General features: G+C 41.0%; 1 protein-coding gene across 1 annotated transcript in view; it reads left to right on the top strand.

The window, feature by feature from the left end:
- rfng (RFNG O-fucosylpeptide 3-beta-N-acetylglucosaminyltransferase) overlaps positions 1-18,978 on the top strand; it is a 43,042-nt gene extending 24,064 nt beyond the window's left edge. Inside the window, exons 4-8 of the mRNA XM_041217392.1 lie at positions 2,102-2,255; positions 3,736-3,821; positions 9,420-9,585; positions 11,822-11,907; positions 15,551-18,978. Coding sequence (XP_041073326.1) covers positions 2,102-2,255; positions 3,736-3,821; positions 9,420-9,585; positions 11,822-11,907; positions 15,551-15,614 — 556 coding nt within the window. The 3' untranslated portion in view covers positions 15,615-18,978. The remainder of the gene's footprint in view (positions 1-2,101; positions 2,256-3,735; positions 3,822-9,419; positions 9,586-11,821; positions 11,908-15,550) is intronic.
- Positions 18,979-19,598: the final 620 nt, after the last annotated feature.

The following is a 19,598-nucleotide window of genomic DNA, read 5'->3' on the forward strand; positions in this document are numbered from 1 at the left end:
CAACCTCAAAACTAATTTAGCATGTTTCCTGCTTACTCAATCAGGGAAGCTAGTCGTTTCCTTTTCTTTTTAACAGTTTGTAGCTAAGAGATACAGGAATAAAATGCTTGAAACTACAACGCACTGTTCCACAAAAGGTGGGAATGTTGACTGCTGTCGGGAAGATGTAATAATGTTATTAGAATTTATTGTCATGTGGTATCTGTGTCTATGTGTGTGTGTGTGTGAGACTTAATTGGACTAAAGGCAGCTGGTCTGAAGGCTTTGATGTATTAGAAGATGAACTAGGTTTGAAATGTTAATTAGGTAAACATGGGGGATATTTAGAATGTAAGGTGTAAAAGGACATTTGCATTTTGAAATAAACCAGGCTAACTTGGATTCAAAGAGAGGGAGTGAAATATTACACCTAGCCAGGGGAAGTTAAGAAACAGTGGGCAGGATTTTACCATTGGCGAGCGGGGGCAGGGCCCGCTCACCGACGCACAAAATGATGCAAGATGATGTTGGGCGGAACTCATGACGTCACCCCACCCCATTTAAAGTTTCAGGAAGGCGGGGGCGCAGCAAAATCAGCTGTGCGCCTACCGACCTGTCAATGACCAATTGAGGCCTCTGACAGGATCAATTAAGCAATTAAAGGACCTGCCCGTCCAACCTTAAGGTTGGCGGGCAGGCCAGGAGCCCCGGTGGTAACTAGAAAGAACATGAAACCTCATCTACTGGCGGGATGAGGTTTCATGTAGGGTTTTAAAAATTTTAATGAAGTTGTTATGGAAATTATGAACATGTCCCAACTCATGTGACGTTGTTACATGAGGGGACATGTAAGGGAATTTTTGTTTTCTATTTTTAATATTATTGGAAGTAGGGCCGATCTCCCTGAGGCAGCACTTAGCCTCAGGGAAATGAGTGCGCTCTTTCATGCGCATGCACGAAAGAACGTACTCTTGATTTTAGGGGTTCCCCCACCGCCCGCGCAGGGAGCACATAGCGCTTCCCTGCGGACGTCACACTGGGCGGGCCTTAATGGGTCGCCCACGTAAAATGGTGTCACGCCGATCAGAAGCGCGCCTGCATGCGCCAGCCCATCAACTTCCCTCCCGACAGGGAGAAAATTCTGCCCAATGTGTTTATTTTTCTCAAAGATTACTGGTAAACTTGGTACTATGAGAGATTTTTCTTATTAGAAGGGTTAAGTCCAAAGACATAGTGAAACGATGGGAATTTGCATTCAGAGGAGAAAATATGTATAAAGGAGCGAAGGCTGGGTGTAAGTGTAGGCATTCTAAGATCTAACAAGTGTGAAAAGCCTTCAGCATCTACACCTCAAGCTGCTGTCTACAACGAACCGAAGTTAAGAAAGCTCACTTTGAATTGGATTGTTCAGGGTATCATGTTTCATTGCCTGAGTCTTTTAAAATCTATGAGTCTTAATGATGCCTCAAAGGAGTTGTAAGTGGGAGTCAGATTAATTAGGGGATTTGGTGGTTGTTATTGTAGTAATTTGTAGACATATGTATGTGCTTAGAAATCATTTTTCTTGTCAGTAAGTGCTTAATCTAGTTTTGTAAAAACCTATAAAGTTAGGTGGTCTTATTACTACTGAATTCAAAGCCTGCATCGCAAAACATACAAATTGCAAAATTAGTTGTGGTAGTTGTTTCAAGTTTCCCTCTGGGTTTTAAACAACTCAGCATTTACTATTGGCTGCGCCATAACACTGCTAAAAAGGACATGTAAGTGTACTGTTTATGTTACTGGGCCAGTAATCCAGAGCATAGACTAATAACCCAGAGAACATTAATTTAAATCGCACCATCGCAGTTTGAGAATTTGAAAGAAATCTATAAATTAAAACAAAAGGCTGGTATGTGTGAAAGTAATAATGAAGCTGTTAAATTCTTGTAAAAACCCAACTTTTATTCTGTGAAACATGTTGGAGCTTGCTAGGTCTCCATTTTTAATTTTGCAAACAGATTAATTTATTTTGTAATAAATCAAAATTAAAATTTTTTTATTCCAATTTCGTAAAACTCATCCCTATAGCTGTATATTGTCTTAAATATTAAGCCCTTTCTATTTTAACATTGTTTTCTAGGTGGTTTTGCCATGTTGATGATGATAATTATGTAAATATTCGCAGTCTGGTCTACCTGTTATCTGCATACTCGCACACACAAGATATTTATATTGGTAGACCAAGCCTTGATCATCCGGTGGAGGCAGCAGAGAGGGTGAAGAGTGATGGGTCGGTAAGTGTAGCCAATGACCAATTCTTTTGACTTGACTTATTGATTGTAGTCCAGATTTCGTAGCAAGTCCTCTGTGTGAACATTAATTCCTAGAATGTTTTTTGACTGTGCAAAACTCATCGCAATTGTTGTGCTTTGGCACCGGAGATCCAGCTCTGGATAGATGTTAGAATAGCCTTGGGTCAAGAAAAGGACTGGATACTTGTTTTGCTTTTGCCTGATCATTGAACAGACATCAGCAACAAACTATCCGTCGATTAGATGCATTTTCCAAGACACGTTTTAGGATTACATCAATAGCTTGATTCATGTCCAAATAGGTTGGCATGTTGCCCTCCCGGTACCATCTTTTTGTTGTTAAGGCCATTTAACTTCAACATTGAATCCAGTACGCTCAGGCACACATGCTAAAACCTGCTGCAAGGAAGGGAATGGCTGGTTTTCTGATGCATCATTTTCATCATCCACTGAATTTTCTTTATCATCATTCACCTGAGTACATGAGTACGTAGGTTGAATGTCCGTTATCCGTATATCCAAAAACATTCAAAAACCGCACTTTTTTTGAACTGCATCAACCTTCAGTGTGGAAATTCCCTGACTGAGCCAACGTGGCCCAAGCCAACATGACCCTCACTGACTGCACCCTACCTTTAGCGCAGGAAGCCCCTGACTGAGCCAACACAAACCTTGGCAACCAATTAAAGTTAAAGCACAAGAGCTTAAGCAGGTTGGTGTACGGAGATGCTAAACAGAATGACATTTGCTTTAAAAGTTCAAAGGCTCCCTAATCTGTCAGTAAGCATTTATCGGATGATATAAAATATATTATGAAACTGAAACCATGCTGCGTACGATACAAATTGATTTCCCTGAAACAATTCATATATCTTGCAATAGACAAACTTTAGGATAGGATCTCCACCACTTCCAATATGAGTACCTGAAACACTTGAACTGGGCGTTGCCGGCTTTTCTTTGTCTTGTTATTTTCTGTTTGCTCTCATCTTCTCTTCTTTACTTTAGACTATAGCCAGCCTAGGCTTTAGGCTATTGTAAGTATGCCTAGTTCTATATGTGGTATCCAAAAATCAAATTATCTGAAACGCGATCGGTCCCAAGCGTTTCGGATAACAGATTCTCGACCTGTGTAAGAATTCGGTAGAAGAATCCATATGCCAATGTCAAAATTACTGTTACGTTTCTTTAATGGCAGGAAGTTGAGCCACATACTGATGTGTCAAGCTGTCCTGTCTGTATTTGCCATTTTCTGTCTGAGTTCTGGCAATCGGCTCCCTGAGCTGATCCTGTCACAATTCCACCTGGAATTCTGGCCCTGAAGAAATCCAGACTCAGATGCTTGAAATTTTCAAATTAAAAATGTAACTTGGAACTGCCTGACCAGACAAGTTGTACCAGTTTAGCTCTGTCTTTGTTGTAAATGGTATAGTAGAAACATGGTCTTGTTTGTGTCCTTCAGACATCCGTGAAGTTCTGGTTTGCTACAGGAGGAGCTGGGTTCTGTATCAGCCGTGGACTGGCACTAAAGATGAGTCCATGGGCCAGGTACCTTTCTTCGATATACGCTAACTTCTAGTTAACTGCATTAATCAATTAATACTTTTGCTGTGTGTGCTTCCCCTCAATTCTGGGTGACTATTTATTTCCCTTGTGTTTGAAGATCTTTTTTATATCTGCTTAGTGGACAAAGAAGTGAAGTAGATAAAATCTAACAATGCCAGGAAGGTGTTCCCTGTGGAGCTGGTGTCAGCTCGGTTCAGTTGTTATCATTCAGCTTTGAGGCTGAAACCTATGAGTTCAGCTTGGAACACATATTTCAGATCATATCTCCTTGCAGTACTGAGGGAGTGCTGCATCTTTGGTCGTGTTGTCCTTCAGATGGACAAGGCCCTGTCTGCTCACTGCAGGTCTTCACAATAGAGCTAGCTTAATGGGCTAAAAAGCCTGTTTGAACTCTGAGATTTTCTTTTGCTGTGTGCCTAGCTCTGGTATCAATATATTTAGATTACATGTTTTGTGCTAATTCCTCCCTTGCTATCAAATTGCTAGGAACAGAATTACACTCATGTCAAGCCTGGATTTGAGCTGCACTCTGCAGGGATCCACTTGGTTATTATAGCATTTTTTGTATGTCCTGTCTACATACTTAAGGATTTTTATTTGTTCATGGGATGCAAGTGTCACTGGCAAGGCAGCATTTATTGTTCATCTCTAATTGCAATTGAGAATGTGGTGAATCACCACCTTGAACCACTGCAGTCCATTTGGTGTAGTTCAACCACAGTGCTGTTAGGAGGGGAGTTCCAGGATTTTGACCCAGTGACAGTGAAGGAGTGGTGATATAGTTCCAAGTCAGGATGGTGTGTGACTTGAATGGGAACTTCCAGGTGGTGGTGTTCCCATGCATCTGCTGCACTTGTCCTTCTAGGCCTTAGAAGTCAGATTGGGAGGGTGCTGTTGAAGATGCCATGGCAAGTTGCTGTGGTTCACTGTGTAAATGATACACACTGCTGCCACAGTGCAGTGGGGTTGGAAGGAGTGAATGTTTAAGGTGGTGGATGGGGTGCCTAATCAAATGTCTGCTTTGTTCTAGTGTGTGCTGAGCCTCTGACCTGCTCTTGTGGTTGCAGTGTTTATACGGCTGGCCCAGTTAAGTTTCTGGTCAATGGTAACCCCTAGGATATTGATGATGGGGGAATTCAGCAATAGTAATGCTGGTAAACGTCAAGGGAGATGCTTAGGTTCTCTCTTACTGGAGATGGCCATTGCCTTACACTTGTGTGGCACAAATGTTATTTGCCACTTACCTGCCCAAACTTGAATATTGTCCGGGCCTTGCTTCATGTAGGCACTGACTGTTTCAGTGTCTGAGGAGTTGTGAATGGTACCGAACATTGTGCAGTCATCAGTGAATATCCCCACTTCTGACCTTATGATGGAGGGAAGGCCATTGATGAAGCAGCTGAAAATGGTTGGGCAAGGACATAAGTTTCTCAGGAAATAAAGACAAAATAACATTGAGGGCAGATAATTTACAATCATCACACTTATTTGAAAGGTTACTGTTTTCTTTAGCTCAATTACTGTACCAACATTTTCTCCACATTGTAAATAAATGGCATTGGTCAATATTTATGGATCTTTGCAACAATTTTTGTACATATTCCATGTTTACTCTTGCCAATTAAAATTTTCTACACCTGATTAACAAGAATTTTTTTAAAATCCCCAGTGCCACTTGCTACACAATCTTAAAAACTCAAATGTATGACTACTACTTACTATTTGGTCACTGTGTGTACAACTTGAAAGTATTCAACACCCTGCCTCAATCACTCCATAGAGAATTAAAGCAGGTGATGGTAAAATACAGGGAGCAGATTCATAAATTGCATAAAAACTTGTTGAGCTTGGCCAAAGCTACTGAAAACTGAACAACATATGAGGCCGCCCACACACAAACAGCTTGTTTGAATTCACAGCTGCATTCACTCAGCTTTTAGACTATGTGTACTATAAAAACAAACTATCGTAGGCCTGTTTTTCCTGCTGGCTGCAGCTATTTCCTTGCAGGTCATTCTGCCGTCTGGTTACCATATCCAAAAATTTCTCTTGGTCTCAACTGAATTTTGCTGCTCCACTCTGTTTCTAGACCTTTACAGCCAACTGGTTCACATCCCATTCAGTGGCTCAGTGTTACGGTCAGGTGAGAATGGTGGAAACATTCCCTGCTTTTTTCACTCCTCGATTGACCACAACAGGTGTTTTTAAAATTAATACACTCTCCAATTTAGTGAGTGCTTAACTGTTTAAGTGCTATGACTATAAAAAAACACATGTTGGTTTTCTTGTAAATTTTTAAAAGAAGACTAGTATTTATTATGCTTAACACCAGATCTAAATACAAATAATAGAAATGCTCCGATTCTGTCATGCACATGCATTCGAGAGTTCACACATGCACACACAAGTTAGCTACAAAATGGGAGGAAAGGTTAAGAGTCCAAAAGAGGTCAGTTGTATACGGATCTTTAAATTGGATGACTTAGTTGATTTCAGACTGGATTGGACGGTCCTTGTGGATTCTGGAGGGAAGGTCATTGATGAAGCAGCTGAAAATGGCTGGGCAATGACATATGTTTCTCAGGAAATAAAGACAAAATAATATTGAGGGCAGATAATTTACAATCACACTTATTTGAAAGGTTACTGTTTTCTTTAGCTCAATTACTGTATGATCATTTTCTCCACATTGCAAATAAATGGGATCGGTCAATATTTATGGATCTTTGCTGCAGCAAACAATTTTTGTACACATTCCATGTTGACTCTTGCCAATTAAGATAATCGTGAACCACTTATGAGACTATTTAAAGATGTTGACTGACGAGTTATATCTTCACTTCTGGAGTCAACAGCTGCTGGGCTGATTCTATTTTTAAATTCATTCACAGGATGTGGACTTCGCTGGCTGGGCCAGCATTTATTGCCCATCCCTGGTTGCCATTGAGAAGGTGGTGGTGAGCTGCCTTCTTGAACCGTTGCAGTCCATGTGGTGTAGGTACACCCATAGTGCTGTTAGGAAAGGAGTTCCAGGATTTTGACCCAGCCACAGTGAAGGAACGGCGATACATTTCCAAGTCAGGATAGTGAGTTACTTGGAGGGGAACCTCCAGGTGATGGAGTTCCCATCTACCTGCTGGCCTTGTCCTTCTGGGCGGTAATGGTCGTAGGTTTGGAAAGTGCTGTCTAAGGAGCCTTGGTGAATTCCTGCAATGCATCTTGTAGATGGTACACACTGTTGCTACTGTGTGTTGGTGGTGGAGGGAGTGAATGTTTGTGGATGTGGCGCCAATCAAGCAGGCTGCTTTGTCCTGGACAGTGTCCAGCTTCTTGAGTGTTGTGGGAGCTGCACTCATCCAGGCAACTAGGGAGTATTCCATCACACTCCTGACTTGTGTCATGTAGATGGTGGACAGACTTTGGGGAGTCAGGAGGGATGGCGGACAGGTTTGGGGAGTTGGGAGATGAGTTACTCGTCACACGATCCCTAACTTCTTACCTGCTGTCAGTGATTCTATGCTTCTCCAGAGGGTGCGCTGTTGAGACCACCCCTAGGCTGCAATCAGTGGGAAATCTATTGAATTGAAAAGAGCTTCCACTCTTAGAAAGTTAGTCTCACAATAAAAACCCTTGAAAAGGTATCACCTTGTTAAATGAGGTGTAACTGACTTTTTAATGGCGTATGAGCTTCATAATTATTGCTAAATCCCCTCATAGGCCCTGAGAAGCTAATTTTATATGTGTGGAATGAAAATTTCTGATAAATTCCACATATTGTTTTAAAATGTATATTTTTATAAAGTTTGTTTATTTTAATAACATAAACTAATCAACATCATTTAACTTCCTATCTGGAAATGTGTGTTAACAGTAAAGGGTAAACTTCCTTGTTTGCTGTATGAATACGTCAGTGTGAAAGCCTGCTTAACTGCATGCTGACATCACTGTTGCAGCACGCTGGGACATCCCTTTGATTGCTTGTTCTTTGTGGGTGGCTTTCTTAAATGTCAGCAGCAAAGTGCCTTTTCTTCTCTGCTGACTGCAAAATCCAAACCTGTAACTGAATCACTGAAAATCACCCAGTTTTTATCCATAATTGTTGTAATCATTAGGCAAAGTAGGAGGCCAAAGATCATGAGATTCATAAGGATGTCATCTTCCTTGAAGTTGAAACAATTTCTTGTCAATATTCGGGCAATCAAAAAGTTACGTCTTTTTAGTACTTTGGTAGACAAAGTGGAGTCCGTTTGAACTAAGACTTCCTGGAGCCTGAATAGTCTGCTTTTGACATCCCAGGTTGATTGAAAAGCACAATTCTGTCTGAGATTGAAACAAATGAAATACCTCTTGTCCTTCAAAGAATCTAATTTGATTATTTTCTGAACCAAATCTCTAATGGAGCACTGAACAAGGTGCCCTGTCTAGATTTTCTGACTGGCATTATTTTAAATGATCAGAAATTTATCACAACTATTACAGTTTTCCAAGGAAGCACTTGGGACACCATCTGAAGTAGATGGACACATCGCACAGGATATACACTTGCACATGCTTTGCTTCTCAATATCACATTCCTAACCCTGAATTAATTACAGCATTCCAGTGGTCAACATGTAATAAGATGTCAGCCACTATTTAGGGAGAGAGAGTGGTGTAGTGGTACTGAACTAATAATCTAGATGCTCTGAGGGCATTGATTCAAATCCCATCATGGCAGCTGGTAAAATTTAAATTGAATGAATAAGTCTGGAATGAAATGCTAGTCTCAGTAATGGTGACCATGAAACTATCATGGGTTGTTGTAAAAACCCAGCTGGTTCACTAATGTCCCTTAGGGAAGAAAATCTACTGTCCTTACCTGGTCTGGCCTACATGTGACTCCAGACCCACAGCATCGTGGCTGACTCTTCACTGCCCACTGAAATGGCCGAGCAAATCACTCAGTTCAAGGGGAATTAGGGATGGGCATCAAATGCTGGCCCTGCCAGCGACACCCACATCTCATAAAGGAAAAAAAGTATTATTATAACCTTCAATGTTAAGTTTTATTATAACTTAAACTTTTCATTTAAGGTTATCCTTTGACTTGAAGTATTTAAACTGCTATTGTACTTTACAATTTTTCCCTCTATGGATTTTTTTTTGCATGAGGTATAGTTTAATTTATAACCTGCTGTCTGTGCTCAGATTGTTTCTGTCCCTCCAATCCATTTCTTCACTTTGCCATTTGTGCTTCTTTTCTTCTTCTGTTCTTTCTTTAGCTCTTTATGCCTCCTGCTGTTTTTCCCTTTGCTTCTCTTGATTCAAACCTCCTAGATGTTTACAGTTGTTGGAAGTTAATTCTATATATGAATAACAGGTGCCATCCTCCTTGCTTTTTGTTAGTTTGCCCTTGTGCCTTCCAGCATACTACTTATGCTCCTTAATAACTACTTCTTTCCTCTTAATAGAGTGAAGAAACAGTATTGGGAGCTAAGATTATATCAGGTTCCCTCTAAAGTCAAATGTGTTACCATTGTCAGAATGGTGCAAAACTCCCATTTTGTATAAATATCACCTTTGTTTAATTTTTATTAACAGCTTTGGGAACTTTATAAGTACGGCAGAGAAGATTCGTCTCCCTGACGATTGTACAATTGGCTACATCATTGAAGGTCTACTGGAGGTGAAGATGATTCACAGTGATCTGTTCCACTCACACCTAGAGAACCTGCAGCAGATCCCACCACCTATTATCCCCAGACAGGTCAGGCTTTAACAATCATTGGTGTGTGTGTGTGTGCCAGCAGTACTCCAATACCTCATCCACATCATCAATCATCACGTGAGCTTAGACTTTGCATGTTAACAGATTATTTGACTGTTCGCCAGTTGACAACTGACTTAGCAAACATCCACATTTTCCGGCAAAGTGTGAGGTCATAGGTTACAGATCACATGTTTCTGCTCTCTCCCACCAAGAGGCAATAAAACTAATGCTAGGGTTCCCTAACTCTTTCCATCGCCCCCACCCCACTACCCTAGTTGCCACTAGATAACGACATAGTCCAGGAGTCAGACTTTGGGCCTTGTGGTTTATATGGCCCAGTATCATGGACATAGTGCATATACTTATTGAGATATTGAAGCATTATCTCCAATCCACCCCCATGGATAAATGGAGGCCTAAGTTTCTGGGCACACAGGTGGGCCTGCACCAGAGCTGCACCCAAAGAGGCCCTTGTGCTCATCAGACTATTAGGTGCAGCAGCATTGACTCAAGCAGGGTCAGCATGGAGAAGCACCTGTGGATGTGTTCCTGGCATAACTAACTGGACCTGCTTGTGAAAAAAATTCACCTTAACAGGGTTCTTAATTGCTTGAGAACCAGTGTGCACTCTTGGCATAAGTCAACCAGACAAGCAATAATTGACCAGGACCAGTTACAATGAATCCATAACAAAAACAAAAATTGCTGGAAAAACTCAGCCGGCCTGACAACATCTGTGGAGAGAAAGACAGAGTTAACGTTTTGAGTCTGTATGACTCTTCTTCACTGAACTGGTTCTGAAGAAGAGTCATACGGACTCGAAACGTTAACTCTGTCTTTCTCTCCACAAATGTTGTCAGGCCTGCTGAGCTTTTCCAGCAATTTTTGTTTTTGTTTCAGATTTCCAGCATCTGCAACAATATATTGCTTTTGTATTACAATGAATCCATAAATTGACTGCTAATTTGAGCAGGGGCTTGCTTAGGCAGAATTCTACCCTTCTCAAATGTGACATATGATTCCTGGCTTCGAGACTGCAAGACCAAGTACAGGAAATTCCAATGATCGGAATTTCCCCTGCAATTTGCCTCCCTATCGCTGAGCACCCTGATTACTAAGAAGAAACCAACGATACATACTTAGCAGCTGAAATGGGATCCAGTCCTGAGTTTTGGCTTGGAGCCCTAATCACACTACTGCCTCTTGCTGTAAAATGCCCATCCTTCTAGAGTTGGGGGTAGGGGAAGGCAGAAGATGTCAGTCAGACACTATTAAATTAAATTCCCTGGACAGTGACCTCTGCAGATGACCAAGTAACTTGCTGGAACTACTTTTCCTGCTCTGATAGACACCTCGGGTAGGATTTTTCAGTTGGCGTGCGAGGGCAGGCCCAACGTGCTGACGCACGATGACATCAGGCGTGCATCCCGGCATCATCGTGCTGTCTCACAATGTTTCGTTTAGCGGACACGCGCTGGAGTCGGCTGCACGCCTGCCGATATGTAAACGGCCTATTAAGGAAGTTATTAATGTAATTGTTAATGCTGCCCGTCCAACCTTAAGGTTGGCGGGCAGGTGAAAAGGCCAAGCGGCCTTCACGTTTTTTAGGAAACCTCATCCATGAGTGGGATGAGGTTTCCTAAAGCTTTTATTAATTAAATTTTAAAAATTTCCTAAATATAAAAACATGTCCCATCTCATGTGCCACAGTCACATGAGGGAACATGTTTAATTAAATTTTTAAACCATTTATTTAATAATTTCAATAGCGATTCAATTTCCTTGAGGCAGCTCTGAGCCTCGACTCTCCCTCCTCCCCCCCACCCGCACAGGTAGCGCTGAGCGCTATGGCTCACGTATTACGCTGGGCAGGCCTTAATAGGCCCGCCCTGTAAAATGGCGTGGAGCCAATCGCCAACCTCCCTCACCCGCTTCCACCGAGCCCACCCGCCACCTAAAAAATTAAGGCCCTAAAAGTTCAACCATAGTGATGTGGGAATCCATCACATTTAATCAAATTAACTGATGCCATTTCCCCGCCACCTCGACCCTTGATACTCAGGAGTGGAGCTTTGCAGAATGGCCCACATTGAAGCAGGCATATGCATTTCGGGGCTATGACATATTTAATTTTATGTACTTTCTTGCTGTATTCATAATGAAACACAATGTGCTGAGTTTTCTGAATAATGACTGAATGCAGTACCTAAGCTATTAATTGGAATTGTTTTAGGTCACCTTAAGTTATGGAAGTTCAGAAATCAAGCGGAACATACTGAGAGTCCAAGGACCTTTCAGTCTAGCGGAGGATCCTTCACGGTACAGTGACATGTTTTTCATTTTTACCTACTAAAGACAAATTGATCACGTTATTTGCCAGTACCTCAAATGATTTCTAGTCAATCAACTGATGTACATAGGAGCTGCTAGTTATAAAAGTTTCAAAGTTTGCAGTAAGTATACTTCTACAGTAAAAATGTCATGAATCTATAAAGCATCATGGCTAGGCATCTTAAATGCAAGACATTTCAGAAATAGTTTAAGAATGAGTCTTTAACAAAAAGAAAGTACTTTTGTCAAGTTGGTTGGTGGCCCTTCCTTTAAACGCAATGGCCGGAATTTTCCAACCCCTCATGCCGACGGGATCTTCCAATCCCACCGATGTAAATGGAGATTTCAATGGCTCGCTGGAGTGGGGAGGGCTGGAAAATTCTGGCAAATGTTACAATTATGAAGTTTATAAAATAACGTTTGGGACTGTGTCTGTCTGTAAGGTAAAATGAAGGGGGTCAAGTGACCTGTTCTGAAGTCTGCCTGACAGCAAACCTGGTTGGTTTGATTGTTAAAGATTAAAGGGGGCCCAGATTGTTTGACTAGGAAGAAAGTGCAAGGTGTTTATGCTTGGAGACAATGGCAGCAGCCTGTGTGCTAACAGTGGAGGGTATAAGGGTATATCCTGAGTCTTCCAACTCTGAGAAGTGTTGAGAACGTCAGGTTGTAAACAGTTGTGCTTTTAGCTATCCATTTAGTTCCAGGATGAAGAGAATTGAGCCTTCAAGGATAGCTTTTTAAAAAATTATTCATTCATGGGATGTGGGCATCACTGGTTAGGCCTGCATTTATTGCCCATCCTGGATTGCCCTTGTTTAGAGGGAATTTAAGAGTCAACCACATTGCTGTGCGTCTGGAGTCACATGTAGGTCAGACCAGATAAGGACGGCAAATTCCATCCCCTAAAGGACATTAGTGAACCTGGTGGGGCTTTTTAAAACAATCGACAATGGTTTCATGGTCATCATTGGACTTTTAATTCTAGATTTTTAATGAATTAAAATTCCACCATTTGCAATGGCGGGATTCGAACCCAGGTCCTCGGGGCATTACCGTAGGTCTCTGGATTATTAGTCCAGTGACAATACCACTACCCGCCATCACCTCCCCATTATCTATGTTAATCAGCATCTCTACTTGGATACAAAGCCCATGTGATTCATGTTGCCATGGAAATGGGCTTTGAGAGGGGAAGGATTTCTGAGATATCCCTGAAAACTTAAACACAGTTAGTCTGCCAGGGATTGGGGTTGAGGGAGCTGCTAGGGGCTGAATGCGGGGTGGAAGTTCATGCTTTGATTGAAAAGACCAAATTTGTGGAGGGTTAAAATGAGGCTGGAAGATTTGCCTAGCTTTAGCTAAAGGGAGCCATCTCCAGGAAAACTCGCACAGTGAAAGACATTTCTGGAATTAAAAGATTCCAGGCTAGGAAAGGTAAAGATTGGAAGTGAACCCTCAGGAGCCAAGAGTGATTTTGGACTGATTCTAGGAGAATTGAATGTCTACTTAAAGAACAGTGTGACATATACCTGATAATGTTTTCTTTTGGCTGTGTTAAAAGTTCAGTTCTGTAGTTTAAAGTATAAGCTGCCTACAAAAATAATGTTTAATCAATAGTGCCTTTAGTCTGTTACAGTAAACGTCTTAAAAGTGAAATCATAGGAACATAGGAAATGGGAGCAGGAGTAGGGCATTCAACCTGTCAAGCCTGCTGTACCATTCAAGCAGATCATGGCTCATCACCTGCCTCTACATCATTTTTCCCTGCTATCCCCATATCCCTTGATGTCATTCGTATCCAGAAATCTTTAGATAAGCATGTTCAAGACAGAAAAATGATTGCGCTTGCACAGCCCTCTAGGGTAGAAAATGCCAAAGTTTCACCACCCTCTAAGTGAAGAAATTGCTCCTCATCTCAATCTTAAGTGGCCTGTCCTTTATTCTGAGACTGTGTTCCCTGGTTCTAGACTCACCACCCAAGGGAAATATCCTATCCATATCTACCTTGTCATGCCCTGTAAGAATTTTGTATGTTTTAATGCAATCACCTCACATTTTTTGAAACTCTAGAGAATACAGGCCCAGTTTCCTCATCTCTCCTCAGAAGGCAATCCTGCCATCCCAGGGATGACACATCATGTTGCAATTCAGTATTTACAAGCTTAATTGGTTACAGGCTTCAAAGTGAAATAATGCAAACTCAAATAAGTCTGTATGATTGGTCATAACTGACAATGCCTTTTTTAAATTTGAGTGATCAATCATTCAAAATCTAGGAAGTCCCAATAACACTTTCCTGGGACATAAAAGGAGCTATTCCATTTAGAATGCAGTTTGGAAAACTAAAAGGCAGAAAGGATCAATTTGAAAATCTTTGACAGAATGAGCCAAGTGATCAGTTTAAAATGTCCAAGAGGTTGTTTAGATGAGAACAAACGCACACAGCATTAAGAAAATAAATGTTGTGTAATATAAATATTATTTACAAAGGATTTGCTTAGTACTTGGCGATGTGGTACTTTCCTATTTTCCACTAGAAGAGTTGGACAAAACATTTCTAATGTAAATATCTAATTCTATTATATGACCTATTGGGCATTGCACCCAATTTTAAGCCTCCAATCCACCCCCAGGAGTGCTCAGCCCATTGTCTCTGGCTCTTTATAAACTAATGTTTAGTTTAGTTCAGAATCCAGGAGACTGCATTTATTTTACTAAATTCATCTCCATTATCCTGGCAGTAGAGTGAAAAATTAAGATGACAATGGCTGTGCTCCATTCTCCACATCCTGCTGTATATAGATGTTGCTGACACAGGACAACAAGGAAAGACTAAATGTTGCACTGGGTTTTTTGTTGCAAAACAAAACAAAGTTATATCGCAAGACGTGATGAGATCTGGAGTGAGTGTTTCGAGTAATATGTTAATCATGCCACTTGATGGTATGGCTGATGATTAGCAGGAGGTTGATAAGACAGTAATGAGCTGGTTTAGAGCTGTTGCTAGGAGATCTGTCACTTCCATGCAGTATGGGGCTGGATCAGCTTGTGGTTGTAACTCTCAGCTGCGATATGAAATCCAGCTCCTTACAGGCATGCTGCCATTGAATGGCAAGATGGGCCACCCTTCTGGCAACCATTATATGCAGAACTAACTCCACTTCAGTCACGTCAAAACAGGGGTCCGCTGTTGGGCTCCAGGGTCACTTGCCTGTGGACTCAGGCCTGTACCTTGGATTACCTTTCCCTTCATTTTTTTTCACTTTTTTGCCCTCTTCCTTTTCAATCTCTGCAAAGGCTACCAGTGAATTGTAATGCCTTATGAGCATTCCCCTTTGGTTTTTGACATTTCCCTATAAATATTACATGCAGAGATTTCCACTCTCACCATTGATGCACTCCTTCCATGTGTCTGAATCAGCACCTAGAGCTACATGTAATTATGATGATCAGCTGACCATGAAAATTTAATGCAAAAGGAACTTTGGGCCAGCATTTCAAACCATTTTGGCATGTACTGTACCAAAATCTGAAGATCAAACCTACTGTCTTCCTGCTTAAAGTATGTATATAAATAAATAGAATGGCTCAAATCAGATTCTATTCTTAATATCATCCTGTTTTCCTGCAGGTTCAAGTCTATACATTGCCTCCTCTATCATGATGCCTGGTGTCCTGACAAAGACAGACACTGACTAATGAAAACCATTCTGAACCCTTTCTCCATCAGCTGCATTCCTTTTGAACAACTCCAAGTGAGCCAAAAAGGATCTTTATAATAACAAGGAAGAGTAAGACTGTGAAGGTCCAAAACAAAATGAAGAATTGCTTGGTGTACATTATTCCTACACAACCATATGTCACATTTTTTTGGTGGGTCTAAAACAACTACATGTGTTCTGCAAATGGAAGCAGAAACCAACTCTTTAGCTGCCCTAGTGAAAATTTCAAGTCTTAGTTGAACTGACATTCACATCCCTGACCCTTTACCTTAGGTGTGCCTGTTATAACAGGATTCACTGGAGTGCGTCTGCAATTAATTTGTGTCAAAGCTGACTGCCAAAGTGCTAATGTTACCTCTTCTAAATTTAATCTTCTCTTCTGCTTTATAGTTTGGGGTGGTAAATTAAACTATAGGTTGGCTTGATACAAGCAGAGACTTGGAGTCCCTCAAAAATGACATTTCTTGTACTTATAGTTCCCGTGCATACAAAGATCTTTGGCAAAATACTAACGGATGGTTATGGGATGGTGCCATCCTGGTAACTTGGAGTCCTCTATATATATCTGGTGTAAATGAGTTTAGTGTGTGCAATTCAGTTCTAGGAGTAACACGTTGGCAGATTGTCGATGGTTGTTATGCAGTTCTAGACAGTCAACAGTAAAACTCTGTGCTTTCTTACAGAGACGTCGCGTTCCTTAATGTAGCAATTGACACTTACATCTCTGTGAGATGGTGTGATTTTCTATAGATGTATATCACTGTGGCTCTATAGTGCCATATAATATGATTTTGGGACATTTGCCACTGAATCATTGAAATGTGCACTGACTGACCATGTAGAGTCGCATTCTTGATTTTCTAAATTTGAACCAGATTGAAATTAGTGCTGTGGCTACCAGTTATTTTGGTAATTGAATGTCTGTTGGTTATTGAAATGCTTTGATTGCGTTCTTGGTCAAACAAAATCATCGTAAAATAGTCTGACTTTCTAATTAAATGAGTTCGCATTACCTGTATAGTATTATATTAACATTGCCATGCTAAATAATTCATCTAGTTCTATTGCATTAAGTTTCATCAAAAGCCTATCCAGTGCGGCAGAGACTAAAACGAGTTTTGGTACTCACTTTACTGCAGTAGTGTTATCAATTTCTGTTGCACAATATTTGAAAAACCAAGTTGTCTGTAGTACGCAACCAACTCCATACAAGCTGATGTCATTTAAATTGATTTTCATTTGTTTTAGATAAATTACAACTACCGGAACTGCATGTGAAATAACTGCACATCTTCTAGTTTGAGATGGTCAATAAACTGGCTTGACTTGACCTGGAATGAATGTCCAGAAGGGATATATAGTCTCAATTTTACAAATAAAAATTTCCAACATCCCCAATACAAATGTAACTTTGTATACCAATTACACCAGTCACCAATTTATCTTTTTGGAGTAGTTAATATTTGCTGCTATTCTAGACAGGATTTTGTGATTTTTTTTTAATAGTACTCTGCAAAGTGCTAACTTAAAAATAATGTAACTGTGGGCTGCCTTGGAGGTTCTTTTGGCATGTCCACAATGATTCTGATGCTCCAAAGTGACAGCCATGTTTGAAAGAACTACACCTCACAAGTGTTGATTTGGTCTTCTGACCGTCCTTGTTTCCTTCACAGGGTGACTAATGCTGGCTCTGCTTCCTCCCCATTAATTTTTTTTTCTTTTCACGGGATGTGGGCATCGCTAGCAAGACCAGCATTTTACTTGCCCTTGAGAAAGTAGTAGCCTTCTTGAACTGCTGCATGTGGCGTAGGTAGACTTTGTAGCGATTTTGATACAACTGAGTGGCTTGCTAGGCCATTTTTGGGCATTTAAGAGTCAGCCACATTGCTGTGGGTTTGGAGTCACATGTAGGCCAGGTAAGGATGACAGATTTTCTTCCCTAAGGGACATTAGTGAACCAGCTGGGCTTTCATAATAATGGTTCCCTGGTCACTTTTACTAAGACTAGCTTTTTAATTCCAGATTTATTAACTGGATTTAAATCCACCAGCTGCCGTGATGGGATTCAAGCCCATGTCCCTACAGCACTAGGCTGGTGACATTACCATTATGCCACCACCTCCCCATAAATAACTAATGCCAGTTTTGTTTGCACCAGAAAAAGAACTCCAAAAGTTGGGATCCAGAGGGTTATATAGCTGGGGTAGTGGAGATTTACATTTTCCTGGAATTAACCAGAAGTCAGTTTGGTTATCAGTTCTTCTTCTTGTATGTTATACTCAGTTACTGATACCAAGAATTTTGACAAGCATGCCTCTTGCCTGGTTTGTAGCACACAAATATACAGACCTCAAGGAATGGGTATTGAGATATTCACTAACATTCAGCCTAGATTACGTGTGTCTAGGAGTGGGATACAAGTCCATGAATTGGAGGCTAGAGTGCCAAGCTGACATAGTTAGAGAGAAAATCCCACTTCTAGTAGCATGTGCATACATCACATGGCCCCATAAATTTGATTATACTGGAATTGTTTGCACATAGCACTCCCAATGGGAACGCTGGCTGCACATACAAACAAAGGTTTTTCCAGAGATTGCTCAGTATGCATCATATTACAGCACATGGATTTGAATCTTTAATTTCTGCTTGAATGTCCCAGTGTACAGTTAAAACACATGCTTTAAATTAGTAACTGTTAATTCTCTTTTTTATAATCATTATCAAGTAATTCTAAACAAATGTGAATATTGTACTGGATAATAGTGACCTAATTATATGATTTGTTCTTCTGTTCACGACTTTTTTGCCTCCCAGAATTGTTCATCCTATGAGGCCTTAGTTTTTCCACTGTAAGCTAAGAAATTTGAGAGATGATGGACTTGCCTGTAACTGAAGACTAGTGAGACAATGTTCAATTACCAGTAGTGTGTTTTGTTAAAGTCTGATTAGCGCGCACAATTCAAATTTTCAGCTGAAGTTTTGTGGGAAATTGTAAAGCGTGAAAGAGGATGTAGTGAATGTGCATCGTGTAAACTTAACAAAGAGTGGCAAGTGATAAATGAGAAGGTAAAAATGTAGGTCCCAATATTCCTCAGTCTCCTGACAGAGCCAGTGGAACTTCTATGAAAATTATGAAGACTTGGTTACACTAGTTCTTGGTTATCTCCAAGAATTTCCTGTTGAGCTGCAAGGAGCAAAACAAAGAAAATTGCAGCACAGGAACAGGCCCTTTGACCCTCCAAGCCTGCGCTGATCATATTGCCTGTCAACTAAAACATTTTGCACTTCCGGGGTCCATATCCCTCTATTCCCATCCTATTCATGTATTTGTCAAGCTGCCTCTTAAACACCACTATCGCACCTGCTTCCACCACCTCCTCTGGCAGCGAATTCCAGACACTCACTACCCTCTGCGTAAAAAAACTTGCCCCGCACATCTCTAAAGCTTTCTCCACACACCTTAAATCTATGTCCCCAAGTAATTGACTCTTCCACCCTGGGGAAAAAGCTTCTGACTATCTACTCTGTCCATACCACTCATAATTTTGTAAACTTCTATCACACTCCTCAATCTCCGTCGCACTAGTGAGAACAATCCGAGTTTCTCCAACCTCTCCTCATAGCTAATAACCTCCCGACTAGGCAGCGTCCTGGTAAACCTCCTCTGCACCCTCTCCAACGTCTCCATATCCTGCTGGTAATGTGGTGACCAGAATTGCACGCAATATTCCAAGTGTGGCCTAACTAAGGTTCTATACAACTGCAGCATGACTTCCCAGCTTTTATACCCAATACCCCTGCCAATGAAGGCAAGCATGCCATATGCCTTCCTGACTACCTTATCCACCTGCGTTGCCACGTTCAGTGACCGGTGGACCTGTACACCTAAATCCCTCTGCCTGTCGATGCACTTAAGGGTTCTGCCATTTACTGTATAATTCCTACCTGTGTTAG

Source organism: Carcharodon carcharias, chromosome 22 (genome assembly GCF_017639515.1).
Source record: "Carcharodon carcharias isolate sCarCar2 chromosome 22, sCarCar2.pri, whole genome shotgun sequence".
NCBI classification, from domain to species: Eukaryota; Metazoa; Chordata; class Chondrichthyes; order Lamniformes; family Lamnidae; genus Carcharodon; species Carcharodon carcharias.